This window comes from Sceloporus undulatus, chromosome 6 (genome assembly GCF_019175285.1).
Source record: "Sceloporus undulatus isolate JIND9_A2432 ecotype Alabama chromosome 6, SceUnd_v1.1, whole genome shotgun sequence".
NCBI classification, from domain to species: domain Eukaryota; kingdom Metazoa; phylum Chordata; class Lepidosauria; order Squamata; family Phrynosomatidae; genus Sceloporus; species Sceloporus undulatus.
Genome location: NC_056527.1, coordinates 75,049,350 through 75,063,840, shown reverse-complemented (window position 1 = coordinate 75,063,840; position 14,491 = coordinate 75,049,350). Strand labels below are relative to the sequence as shown.

General features: G+C 39.4%; 1 protein-coding gene across 1 annotated transcript in view; it reads right to left on the bottom strand.

Annotated features, from left to right (window-relative positions):
* Positions 1 to 14,491, bottom strand: part of GALNT1 (polypeptide N-acetylgalactosaminyltransferase 1) — a 54,039-nt gene that overhangs the window by 14,752 nt on the left and 24,796 nt on the right. The window contains exons 4-8 of the mRNA XM_042474906.1: positions 10,296 to 10,462; positions 5,015 to 5,222; positions 3,546 to 3,716; positions 1,353 to 1,470; positions 479 to 659 (exon numbers count right to left, since the gene is read on the bottom strand). Of these exons, the coding sequence (XP_042330840.1) occupies positions 479 to 659; positions 1,353 to 1,470; positions 3,546 to 3,716; positions 5,015 to 5,222; positions 10,296 to 10,462 (845 nt within the window). The remainder of the gene's footprint in view (positions 1 to 478; positions 660 to 1,352; positions 1,471 to 3,545; positions 3,717 to 5,014; positions 5,223 to 10,295; positions 10,463 to 14,491) is intronic.

Genomic DNA, 14,491 nt, shown 5'->3' with positions numbered 1-14,491 from the left:
AGACCTGCTTAACCGTGTTGTCGCCACGTTGGGGTTTGTGTATGTAAGGAGTGGGAGAACAACTGTGGGAGGGCCTGTTGTGTGTGAACTAAGGACATACAGTTGCTTGAAACACTGTGGGAAATAATGTTGATGGGAGGAGGGAAAGGCCAAGGGAGTTATAGAAGTGAACTTAGCTTGTTAAGTCAGATCTGGCAAAGGATGTACTTTTGTGCTGATCTTTCCAATGAACTATTTCTGGTTTCCTCCCTGACGTGTGTTCTTGGAGTTAAATAAAGTCAGTGTCTTACAGAGAGGGAAAGAGGATATGAAAGACTATAACTTAGTGATATAAACATTATTTGCACAGACAAGGTCCTAGGCTAAAACAACAGCATCTCTGTTTGAAACCTGTTGCTAGAAAACCTGATAAGACGAATCCAGTAGGCTATATGTATCAGCTATGTATGTTCACCGTATCATACAAACCATTGCTCACCTGGAGAAATTATATAGAAGAAATTCTTGAACTCATCCATCCAAACTTCAGCAAGTCGTCTATTATTTTTATTAATTATTTGCCCTGTGCCTCCTGGAAATGTATAAGGAGTGGCTTTCCGAAAAACATGCCCAACATGTGAACAAGTCACAATTTCCAAAGTTCCACCACACTGCCAAATCTGAAAACGTCAAAAGGCCACCAATAAAAAAGTATATAATTAAAAACTGTTCAGTGTCATTCCTGTTGAGTGTGAAACTAAAGCTGCAAGTCAGACTAAAAAGCTGCATCAGAAGCATATAAGTTAATTTATACATATAATGTACTGTGCTTTACATATTTGGGCTGTGCATACTGCTCTTCACTCTGCATGCTGCCAAACTCTCTCTGGATATCCTACTCTTCACCCATTTTATTGAGGCAAGAAAAGTAAATAAAATAATATTAATAATGACAATAATACAGATATTGCATTTAAGATGGAAGACAGACTATTGATCAATATTATGTGAAAAGGCATGGGGTTTATGCACAAAGAAGTATACAATCTGTGCATTAGAACACCACCTGTAACAAAGCAGTATGACGGGCTTACCTAAATTTAATTTGATATGCACAGAGACACTGAGATGTCACCAGACCTTAGAGCTTTTTATTCAAATGTATGCAGCCTGTGATTTGCATTGATTTTGCACAATACTTGTTTTAAAGAATAGTGAATTACTGAGGAATTCCACTAACTGTTCATTTACATTTTCATTTGTCCTCTGGTATGTCAATACTGCCCAGTACAGGTGACTGTACTACAGCTGTATCTTTTCAGTCTGCAGTAAATATATCCCATAATAAATGAATTGAAAGAAAGCTGACTTACCCTGAATGAAATCTCAAGGTTTTCTCCTCCCCATATATCCATTCCAGCATCATATGTCCCAATTTCTTGAAAATAGTCTCTGTCTATAGAGAAAAGGCCTCCTGCCATTGTAGGTGTTCTGTGATAAGATACAAATAATTTAAATTCCACTTTGAATATTGCCCTTTCTTGACAGTGAATTCAGTTCGTTTGGGGGTGGCAAAATGCTGTACAGACTGAGTTGCCTTTATCCGAACTCCTTGGAAACAGAAGTGTCTTAGAGTTTGGAATTCATTGTTTTTTGGAATACAGCAGATCTAGGGAGTGCTCCACAGCAGCTGCTGCCACCATCTCTCTGAAGGCAAAATGAGGCTAGTGTCCAGAGAAGGAGCTGCCCATCTCCTGGAAGCAGTGGCTCATGGCTGCCATTGCGTCAGGAGAGGACAAGCACACAGGAGTAGCCATGGTGCCAGGGGAGGCAGCAGCAGTGGTTGTATTACTGACTCCCTGGCTGCAGCACCTCCTCATCCTCCATGAAGGTGGCACTTTGCTGCTTCATCTATCAGCTAGCACAAAAATCACAAGTCTAATCCCTCTGTGATGGCAAGCAGCCCTTCTTCCTCAATGCTCACCTCCTGTATTCCAAGTGAGGGTTCCTGGTGCTGCAGGAATAGGAAGAAAGGCTTCTTGCTGTCACAAGGGGAGACTTTACCCACACAGAGTGATAAATACATAAATCAGAATTTCTCTGGTTATGCAATGCCCTTCCTCCATGTTTTAATTGCAACTGCTCTGGCCTCTGAGGGACAGAAGAGCATCCAAACACCGCTCCACTGGGCCTTGCTCATGCAGATGGAGAGAGGCCCTGTCTCCATGTTCCAACTGTCACTGCTCTAGCCTCTGAGGCAGAGGAGAATAACCAGCATCTGGCGGACCTAATTCCCCTCTCCTACACCACTCCTTTTTCCTTATGTATCTGTGTTATATATAAATTGTAAACCTGAGGGCAGGGAACTGTTAAGTTAGTGATTTGTAAACTGCCGTGGAAGTCTTATCAGCTGAAGGGCAGGTTATAAATACTTAAAGTTAAATAAATAAATAAATAAATAAATAAATATTACAAAGTCAAAAAACAAAACAAAACTTTGGCATTTATTATTGCAGACAAATTGCTCCAAGGTTAATCTGACACTGTTAATCTGAAAATGGAAGCAACTGCAATTTGCTCTTGTATTTTTTCCACAGCATACTCAGTTCTTCACACTCCACTGATCTCAGTTTTAAGCTGCTTGACTTTTCTTCAACAGATGTATTTATATATTATGTTCCTGGAAGGGGGTTGCATGTAAGATGTTTTTATTACTGAACAAATTGCAATTTAAAAAAAATATTGCTTAACTCTTTTTTATCTGTTCTCTCTGCATTTATTGTTTTAATTTCTCCAGTTCAATTGGTCTATTCATTTAAATAATGAATTGTAGTTGCTGTTGCTGTTTTTAATCTACAGAATATACTCTTCCTACATACCAAGCTCTAGGATATAATACATTGGCAGATGCTTGGGCAGACCAACATCCCCTTTTCCACCTGTACAACCAATGTCCTCAACATTCTGGTATCTCTTGCAGGACACTGAGCACACTTAGTACTCACTTGGTGATTTTTTTTCTTTTTAAAAAATCTTGCTTAATTAACAATTATATTTCCTCTGGAGTGCCAGGCAGGGAAAAATCACTAGCTTGACTTTAAATAATCTTGTTTTCTGCTAAACTGATGGTCATAGGGCCAGATTATGTATAAAATGGAATGCTTTCCTAGAAGCTTAACTTGAAAAGAACTTCTCTTTTCCACACTATAGAGATATACAGCAAAGTGACTGATTATAAAGTTCATTGAAGTACAGGTAGCAAAACGCATCAGTCCTTTATGCAAGAGTTCAATCTTGCAAGTACTGACTAAGACATAAAAAGATCTTCTAGTTTCAGCTGACTTTCAGAAATACACGTTGATTTACTATGTCCTCTATCAACTTAATAGTTTCCAATTATATATTTCTCACAACCCATTCCAACTTTATGGTTCCTTCTAATATAGAGATTTATTTTTAAATTACTATCAGCTAAACAAACCCGGATATTATCAGTATTTTAGTAGACACTAAGAACTGATATATATAAAACCAGATATTGAAATCATTATAATCAATTTTCTCACCTGACTGGAAGAGTTCTGTCACCTTTCCTTCGATCCATTTCTCTTTGAGGGACAGGATACCATCGGAAATTTAACTTCCAGTTGAATCCACCATATGTCATATCAGAACCTGCCATATATTCAAAGGTATCATCACTGATGACATCAATGATAGGACAAACCACTGTTCTCCTAAAGAAAGAAATGGCAAACATTGTTACAGGAGAAAGATATAATACACTGTATAATACATGCAGTTGTTACTACCACACAAAATCATCTTACTAATACTGTATTACAATTCTAAGCACATTTTCTTGTGAGCAAGTACATCTGAGTAAATGTACTGCCAACAAATTCCAAGTGCTGTAGGCTATATTTCAGAGGAATAAAATAGTGAACTAAGAAAACCCTGACTAAGAAAACCCGATAAAATTCATGGGGTCATTATAAGTTGACAAGCAATTTGAAGGCACACACACGTGCATAGAATTATGCTGTTAATACACACCTTTTATGTCTGCATGATTTAAATTATATTGGCACAAAGGAAAACTGAACGAACAATTGTCCCTTTAAAACAGTATGTCAGTCTGGGCCAGATAAAAGGACAATCAACTGTTCCATGCAGAGAAGTTGAATATTTCTGTTACATGGTTCTAATACACCAGCCATTGTTTATGTTCATCATAATGCCTCATCCTTCCAAATATTTTGTATAAATGAATTTATAACACTGATGATACAGGTTGTAGAGATTAAAAGCAAGTTGTGAAGCTGAACAGCATTCAAGAGTTTTAAATCTAACATTCCAAGATAACATGCATCTCCAAAAATATTTAAATAGGCATGGTCGAGTCAATGCTAAGCACTTAATTTCCTTAAATATGAAATCCCATTAGTTTCAGTTACTTCAATGGACCTTAATGATATCAATGATGTTTAACTCTAGTTGGATCATGCTCATTATTAGCAGTTGAACCTTTAAAAGAACTCTTGTTGAAAACTCGTGGAGGACATCAGTTTTTCTACCAAATCATCAGTTTTTCTGTGTATAAATAACATAAGGTCATGTCTTTGAAATAATTATTTACAGATCACATCTCGTATATTCTAGTGTACAGTTAAGAAACACTCCTGAAGGCAATACTGTTTACCTCCAGCACAACTCTATGATATGCTTCCAGGAAGTTGGCCAGAGTCATGCTACAGGATTAAGAAATGACTAGAGACGTGTTCTCTATAGGAATATCTAGGTTGTCCAGCATGATTCTGTGGTCAGCCTCTGGCAGAAGTCATTCATTTCAATATGGTTTGCTACTATCTGTGGTTTTGGGTTTCCATGCAAAGTACAGGAACATATCTACTATGAATATGGGGGTAATGCTGTACATAGTTTACACACTGCTTTGGAAGATTCTGTGCTTTTCAAAAACAGTTTAGCTGAATTAGTAAATATTAACCTTCAACATGTTTTATAAAATAACCACCTGTCAGCTTTTATGCGTGCTAACAGAGGCTCGAGCCATCCTACTGTGCATTCACAATGAGCATCTAAAAAGGTAATGACTTGGCCCTTAGAAGCAGCAGCTCCTTTCAATCTGGCTCTGATTAGTCCAGAACGCTGTTCCATTCGAATAACATGAACTGGTACTTGTAACTTTTTCACATAGTTCTCCAAGAGCCTCTTCAAGAAGTCTGCAAAACATGAACAAATGATAGCTTAAATGCATCACTAATGTAACACTCTCAATAAATGCTATTTATCTCAAAACATGAACAAATGATAGCTTAAATGCATCAATGTAACACTCAATAAATGCTATCTATCTATCTATCTATCTATCTATCTATCTATCTATCTATCTATCTATCTATCTAGAGTATTTATACCCCACTCTTCAGCTAAAAGGCTCTCAGAGTGCCTTACATATTGTTAATTAGACATTTCCCTGCCCTCAGGCTTACAATCTAAAAAGACAAAACACAAAAGCAGAAGGAAATGATTTTGTCTACAGGAAATCTCACTTGACAAAACCAGAGACAGAGGCAATCCAATTAACCATATAGCTAACTTCTATTTGTTTCAAAGACAGAACTTTTCTTACAAGGCGAACATTGTTTTAAAACTCAGTTTCAAAGCACCTTACTTAATTTTTGCAATTATTTTTGTTAGACCTCTTTCCATTTACTGTATATAATCAACTGGAAGTTGGCTTCATGTATAAGTTGAGGGCAGATTCTGGGATCAAAATTATGGAATTTAATAATGATCTCTGGATAAGTCAAGGGTGCTGGCACCACTGCTGCATCCCCAGTATTTTCCTTGCCTCATGGTGCTGCTTTGAGTGGCAGTGTGACAGCCACCACCATTGAGACATCCTTGCTGCCTCTCAGTGCTTAGTGCTGTTGCTGCTATGGTGGCAGCAACTCTTTTGGAGTTCACTGGCAAGGCAGGGAGAGTGGTACAGGAGGGCTGTGCTTCTTTAACAGGGCAGTCTCCCCAGATGGACTTTTGGATTTCTCTGCTGCAGCTCTGGTTCACGCTTTTTTAAGGACAACCTCTGCTCTCTGTGCCATGGCAGAGAAATCCGAAACATCCGCCACCATTTTTCTGAGCAATTGACCTGTATACAAAGTTGCTCCAAGATTTTGGGTCAATGTTTTGGCATACATTTTTTGACTTGAAGATGATTATATGCAGTATGTATGTCTCTCTGTTTGTTTTCCACACCACATATTACAGAAGAGCTTCTCTGAAAAGCTTCAAGAATAGTTTAATTCAGCTATTTACAGTCAATCCTACATTTTTATTTAGAGGTGAGTTCTGCTGTGTTCAGCAGAGCATAATTTCAGGTAACAGGCATAAGATTCCATTGCAATTATGAGGATATATTAGCAGGGACATGTACTACAAAGTCATTTAAGTACACCTGTCCAAACATTGATCTTATCTTCAGAACTTCTTTTTACTCATTAGTAACAGCAATAACTCTCTAAATTGCAATTTAGAGAGTTATTGCTGATATTAATCTATGAAAAGTAGGCAATATCAATGCTGTTATTGTTGTGGACCTATTCATATTAACATAAAGATTAAATACAAGTTTAAATATAATACTCTTAATAGTGTTTAACTCTGGATTGTTACACAAGCATCTGAATTCCAAATCCCATGAAAGCCAAGTAAATTAGTTTATTTTTCTGTTGAGCACTTAGTACATTTCAAACGTTATTTTGTAGTCTTCAAAAGAAAACACACCAATCTAGATCTAAATCCAGGCCTTAGTCCCACTTAGGGTAGACTCAGTGAATCAATGGAACTTTGTTAAGTATTGACATAGCACTGATTTAATAGGTTTATTTTAGTTGCAAATAACACTTGGATTTTAACTCTAGATTACAGGTTTTAACATAAAACTATGGTTGGCCCTCCATTCTCGCAGGGGATCCATTCCGGAAGCCCCCCTCGTGAAAACGGAAGCTTGCACTTATTCAAGCCCCATTTGCGAGCGCCATTACAAATAGCGGAGGTCGCCCCTCCGCACATATTCAACAACGTGGATTTCAGATCTGCACATTAGAAGAGGCGACGTAGTTTGTACTTTTCAGTGAACCTGATGTTTCTTTGATTGAGGCAAATTTTCCCATATGAAATAATAACTAAATTCTTCAACTATTTTGAATGAGAAACCAACAATTTCTTAATAATGTTCAGAGGACATTCTCTTATTTTTTTAAAAAAAATAACTTATTTTGTATAATCAATGTTGCTTTTTTCATGCAAACAATAGATAGTTTCATGAGGGCAATCTATATGCAAGCAATTCATTAACATTTCTGTAAAAAGGGTGGGCAGACTGCAAGTTGCATGAAGTCTTGGGAGTTCCTTTTGAGCTCTTTGAAACCTGCCTGAGATTCCCTGAAGCCCCCATCCCCACCATTAAAAAAATGTTTATTCCCCCCCTCAAAAAAAAAAAACTTTAACCACCCCAAAAACATGGCAGTAGGTATCCCCTTGCCTCCTATAAATCTGAAACAGCCTTTAAAATTAGCCAGGTCTTGACTGATTCCTGGAACTAGAAGCGATGAATCATCATTTCTGGTTATACCAGGAGTGATTGTGCAATCCATATAAGGAGAAAGTCCCTGCTCCCTTTGTAGCGGCACACAATAAAATGATACCACATTAAGGGCCGGAACAGACTGGCAGCTTCAGCCGGCTTCAAGCCGGCTTGAGGGTATAGCATTTACATGTGCCATGCCCCCATGATGCCAGAAGCCATGCTGGCAATTACATACCAGGCAGCTTCTGGGTGACTTGGAGGTGTGGCATTTAGATGCCACATGCCCTGGAGCCATCAAAAAGCCACCTCTAAGAGTAAAGGGGCATTTTCCCCCATCCCAAATAGGAGAGGATTTTTTCCGCTTCTATTTAGGGCAGATGCTGCCTGGATTGGAGCCACAGTGTGTGGTTGCTGCGGCACCAATGCCCTCAAATTTATGCAACACTCATGATTCTGCCTCGTCAGTAAATACAAATTCTTTAAAATTATTCCCTCCAACTGTGTGCTTTTTCCCTCTTTAAAAAAGTAGGCTTCTTATAATAGCTTCTGGTCAAAAACTACTTGAATGAAACAATCCTTAATGTTACATGGATATGAAAAACCTTTCTTAAAAAACATTTTCAGCAGAATTCCAAAGGTAGCAAAGAATTTGGATGCATTTTACTTATTAAAACAATTACAAACCCAAAATTAAAAAGTCATTTAAAGAGTCAATAGGCATGATTTAATTAATATTAATTTCATGCATGTCTGAGTACTAAAAGGACCCTAGGCTGCTTAAGGAGTGTAATTTTGCTTAACACATGCAGAGTAATTTCTATTTTAACATATGAACTACATGAAGTGTTCAAACTACTATTTCTAATTAATAGCATTAAGAGAATCATTAAATGAAAGAAACAGATATATAAGCTGTATAAGCAAGCTTTTTAAAAATATAGACCATCTTGATAATATAGTCTAGTATATTACAAGGAGGTTGCAATAGGATCTTACATTGCCTTGTGATGGAATCTCACAAGAATGCAACCTAATTTAACCAAGGCTAAAACATATGTAATGAATATTTTACTTATTTATTTATATAATTTGCATGCTGCTTTTCTCCCAAAGTGAGAGTCACTAAAAAAACAAAACAATAAACATTTAAAAATTAAAATTATCACATAAAACAATGTGGGCCCTTGACATCCATGGGGGATCTGTTCTGGATCCCCCCTTCATGGATACCAAAATTTGTGGATGCTCAAATCTGCATTTGCCCCCAATGGAGGAAGGAATGGAGGGAAAGAAAAAGGGGGAGTCAATTGTCTTGAGCAATCTCATTCTCCCTCCCCCCCTCTCTGTGAATTTCCACTGGCTGGATCAGGAGAGCGGGAGGGAGGAAAGGGAGGAGGAAAGGGAAGGAAACGTTGCGTCTGCTCCAAGATGGCACATGCAGAGGCGCACTCCTCCAGTCCTGGAGCGGCAGCTGTAGCAGCAGCAGCAGCCATGGCACTCTGTCCATGGGCTCCTCTGCAGATAGCCCCAAGACCACCATCCAAAAGAGCCAGTGGTGGAGCTCAGCTGACAGCTCCGGACTGAACTGCATGGCCACCAAGGGAGCCAGCAGAGAAGCACTCCCTCTTCCCCCATGAAGTGCCGCTGAAGAGGAAAAGGCAGCGGGGGGATAGAGCTATCCCAAGAGTGGGTTGAGGCAGCAGGGCCTGGCCTGGGAGGAGATGCTGCAGATGCCGATGTACCACCAAGTGCAGTTGCCCCCTCCTCCTCATGGTGTCTGAGAGAAGGGGAGGGGGCAGAGATGGGGCTGGCTGGAGAGGCTATGTCCCTCCGCTCGCACAGAGGTGGCAGGAGACAGAGTTGTGCATATGACAGGACACCGAGAGCCCACTGTAAAATTATTTTAAAAACATGCTAAGTTCAAAAAGAAAAAGAAAACATCCCAATTAAAAAAGCTCCCCTGTTTATTCATTAAAAGCCTGCTTAAACAAAAATATCTGTTTGCCAGCAAAAGGAAGACAGGGAGGGGGCTAGCCCAGCCTGCCATGGGAGGGAGTTACAGAGGGTAGAAGCAGCCACTAAGAAGGCTCTCTCTCTCTCTCTCATATCCTCACCAAGCAAGCCTATGATGGTGGTGGGACCAACAGAAACCCTTCTTCAGTAGATCTTAACTCTGAGAGGTTTGTATAGGGGAATACATAGATTGTATTACAATAGTCTAAATGGGATGTAATCAAGGCATGTGTCACTAATAGCCAAATCTGACCTCTCAAGGAATGAGCAAAGCTGGCACACTAGAAAATCCCCCTATGCATGCAATCAGAAACACAATTCTTGCTTCTGGTATTCAAATCCCAAATAGATTTCTTGCATATTATTCTCTTTTATGAAGAAATTATGTCTATGTAGCAAACAGCCTATGTATTAAACAGCTCCACAGTTATGAGAATGGAAGGCTACATTTGAGCTGTACATACATTTGAGCTGGAAGACAAAGAGCCCTCCTCCAACCACCATCTTGAGGGGGAGAGAGGCTTTGCAATTTTTTTGTATTGTATTGCAATTTTACTGTACACCGCTATGATCATTGCGGAATAGCGGTCTATAAATAAAAATTATTATTATTATTATTATTATTATTATTATTATTATTATTATTATTATTATTATTATTATACAAATGGCTCCAGATGGAATCTCTCACCTCTTTCACTAGCATCATCAACTAAAATGATTTCTTCCAGCATGTGCCTGGGTGACCGGTTTATGACACTATGAACAGTTCGTAAGAGAGTGCTCCAAGCTTCATTGTGGAAGACAATGACAACACTTGTTGTAGGAAGATTATCTGGATACACTTTCGTCTTACACCTGAAAATATACAAATAAAGCACAGCGGTAACTAATGTTACAATGTTACGGACAGGTTGTAGCTATTATCTATATATGGGTCTTGCACCTGTGTAGAATCATTGTAACATTCTAGCCAGCAAGTTTTGTGGTGGTAGCTCCATCCTCTCACCTTAACGTGCATGCTCCAACAGCCGTTTCCCTAGAACCATTTCATCTGGTGCAAGGCAACAATGTTTTTAATTTGCTTGGAGGAGATTTGAAGGAATGATGTTTTTCCAGGAAGACTTTGCTGATGATATTAGTATTAGTGATGGTAGCAAAGGAAGAACTACTGCCGAATTAGTAGTGGACTGAATGACAAAAAACTGGGTCATCTGGTCGCAATTCTTGTATGGGAGTCACCAATGAAGTTATTGTAATCATCTGAGTTATGAACAATGTGGAAATGGGAAATAATATGGTCAATGACAACCTTGGATGATGGAAAGATCGCTTCATTTGAAGGGGACTTGTTGGCAATAGTGGAAGGCTTAGCAATTGGGAATAAGAACGGTGATGTGACTGCAGAGACTAGGAGTGGTACGAACAGTGGCAAGATTAGGAACAGTACTGGTATTTGTGCTCTCTCAACAGTGATGAATTATGGGAGTGGTCATAATACTTTTCCTCCAGATGGTAAGTATACTAATAGAGGTGCCCTTATCGATCATGATATCATGGAGGAAACCTGGATTCCCCAGAAAGTGTTCTATGCTATCAAGGCAATCAACAAAAGTGCAAATCTTTCAATGAACAAGCATCATAATGATCCTGGCTGTTCCTCCCATGTCTATCGGGGTAGTATCTGTAAGCATCCCAGGCATGCTACAGTCGGCCCTCTGTATCCATGGATTCAACTATTTACAACTTGAAAATATTTTAAAAGGTATAAATTCTAAAAAACAAACCTTGATATTACCATTTTAAATAAGGGACACCACTCTACTATGCCATTGTATATAATGGGACTTGAACATCCATGGATTTTGGTATTCATGGGTGTCCTGAAACCAAATCCCAGTGGAATACCAAGGGCCCACTGTACCATAAGGAAGAGTTGTAGCTCAATCTAAAATAGCACTGAGTTGGACTAGGAAGGTGAACCTAACAAGGCATGACCAGTAAGTCAACTGAGGACACTGATGATAGGTGGTGGACACAGGCCTCAGGGGCCGATAAGTCCACCCCATTTGCCTTGACAACTTCAAGAACAATAAAACATTGTCAACTTCTCTCTTTCAGTAAAAAAATAAATAAAAAATTATTCACTACTCACCAGGAAAAATAAAAGCTACAGAAAAAGACCAAAATACTAGCCAAGAAGTTTCACTATCATGCTACCACTGTAGTGAAAAAACAGAACTGGAGGAATGGAGCATGGATGTTAAGGAAAGAGGCTGGAGCTATTGCCAAAAATTTTACTAACTAAATGGTTCCAACAGTGATTCTGTGCAGGCATGAAACCCATTTGTGTGATGCAGAGAAACCACAAAGAATATTAGATTAAAACTGAATAAATACAATTTTGACAAGTATGTAACAGAATAAGAAATCTTTGGAAATGAAACAAGTTGCCATTGTTTTTCTGGAAGTTTAAGGTTAGAAGTTAGACTGCATTTTCGGACAACATAAGATTTTGTTGTCTGAAATTTGTGCACATATATAAGTGCATTCTGTTTTAAACAATCTTCTCACAGCTGTACAAATGAAGGAAAATGAGCATAAATACATTAAAATTAATAGGACATAAAAAAGCATAAACACTAAAGCCCACAGAATACCAATTTAATGGAGGAATCCATAAAAATAATGGTGACAGTAGTATTCACCCAATAGCAAAATTACATCACTAAGTGTGGCAGGCAAGTCTCTACAGAGAAGACATTTCATAGCTAGTGTGAGGATATATATTTATGTAATTTGCATCCCACTTTTCTCCCCAAGAAGCCCAAAGTGGCTTACATATTAAAATGTTAAAAACATGTTAAAACAATATAAACAATATAACTAAAATAATCTGTAATATAACAAGTAAAAATACATTAAACAAACCACATGAAACATTAGTTTAGAACTCTTAAAATGCATTAACAGTTACAGATTAACAACTAGCACACCTGTCGTACTACCCATAACCAGTTAAAAGCTAAAATCCTGTTGAAATAAGGAGGTCTTTGTTGGCAAAGAGAGCAGAGAGGGGCCAACCAAGCCTCTCGTCCCAGATCAGACCCAGATCATCATCATCCTGCTCAGCACAGAAAACTAAGTCCAGAGTGTATCCTACAGCGTGGATGACACCTGACACTACTAAGAACAGACTGTTGGACTGAGTTGCTCCTGTCAAAGTGGTCTCAACAGGAATATCGATGTCTCCCAGCACAACAAACAGAGAACTCCAACACCACTGACAAGACCAACTCTGTTAGCACAGGAAGAGAGACTGTTCAGTAGTCTCCCTTCTGTTTTAACATTTACCAACCAAACAAATTTACCAGGCAAAGGTCACCACCTCTTGGCCATATGGAGACCATGGATAAAGGGTAATAAAAGTCAGACAATAACATTTAAACTCCATTAGAATTGTGGATTTTGTTGTATTTTGCTGACTGACCAACACGGCTACACTTGTATATATTATATGAGAGATCATATTTGCTGGCAGGCCAAGTTGTTAAGAAACAAATGTAACAAAGTACATCCTCCCACCCTTCCCAATAGGGGTCTGGCCCTCACTGTGCTCCATGTGCAAAGCAGCTCCCCCAAAGGGGCAACCTCTCCTTGGTGTCAGCCCTTCAGCAGTGAGACCACAGACTCAGGCAGCCAGCTTTTATAGTCTTAGAGGAAGGGAACATGTGAAAGCCTGGCTAGCAGACTATCAGCCCCTGGCTCACTATCTGAGGAGGCCCAAACATGCAAGGGATAGGGAAACCAGGCAGCCGCCCCTAGGGAGAGCAGAAAGGAGGAAGAGCAAGCAACAGCAGCAAGTAGCAGTGTTGCTTCTTCTCCCTCTCATATGCTGTCTTGCCTCAGGTTGGGTCAGGCAGCCAACTTTTATAACCTTAGAGAAAGATAACAGGTGGAAGATTTGCTAGTAGTTTGGAAGAGCAAGCGATAGCAGGAAGCAGCAACAAGACCTCTGTCTTCTCTCAGCTCAATACAGAGAAGAAATGTCCCACACTAAGTAGCAATGTTTCTTTCTTCTATAATGGCAGAGAAGATCCCATTTGTAGGATATGCTCAAACTAAACCAATGGGGAGGAGGGGGGGGCTGCCAGTGATAATTACTGCTAAACAATGATGTGGATTGCTGATCTGCCATTTACTGTAACACTCTCCTCCCAGAGGATGCTTCTGTGATGTTATTGATTGTTAAAGGGAAAATTTGTTTTAATAGAAGTAATAAGGTAAAGCTCTGTTAAGAAGGGGTGAGCAAACAGAATTCTGGAAGTGAATGTGACTGATGGAATGTCTGATGTGATTTGAATGAGGCGGTTGAAGAAGTACTGTTTTTGTATTGTACACTTTTGGCTGATATATATTAGAAAACTTGTATTCAGACAGTGTCTGCGTTGGTAGTAACTAATGAAGTGTGGGTGCTATCCTATAGGGATAGTAGTGTATGGCTAAAAGGTGAGAAATTTCAGTCAAAAAATTTACCCTGAAACCCTGAGTCAACTTATCCACGGATCAATGCTGGTCCGCCCAGCTTGGGGTAGGAAGAGGCTGCTGAAGAGGCGCTAGAGCCTGCTTCTGTGTGCCTCAAGATGGGAGTTTGCTGGGCTGCTCTCTCTCACATACACCCCACAGCAGCATGGGCTCCCCCGAGGTCCCTGAAAAAGCATCCAAAGAGATAACCTCAGAACAGGTCTCCAAGAGAGAGGGTCAAGTGGGCAGATGCTTGAACAGCAACCTTGCAAATGCCTGTCAGCATGAGGCATGCAGAGGCCAGCACACCAGCTTGGAAAAGGACGGAGGAAGCCAGAAAGACTCTAGATATAATCACTTTAA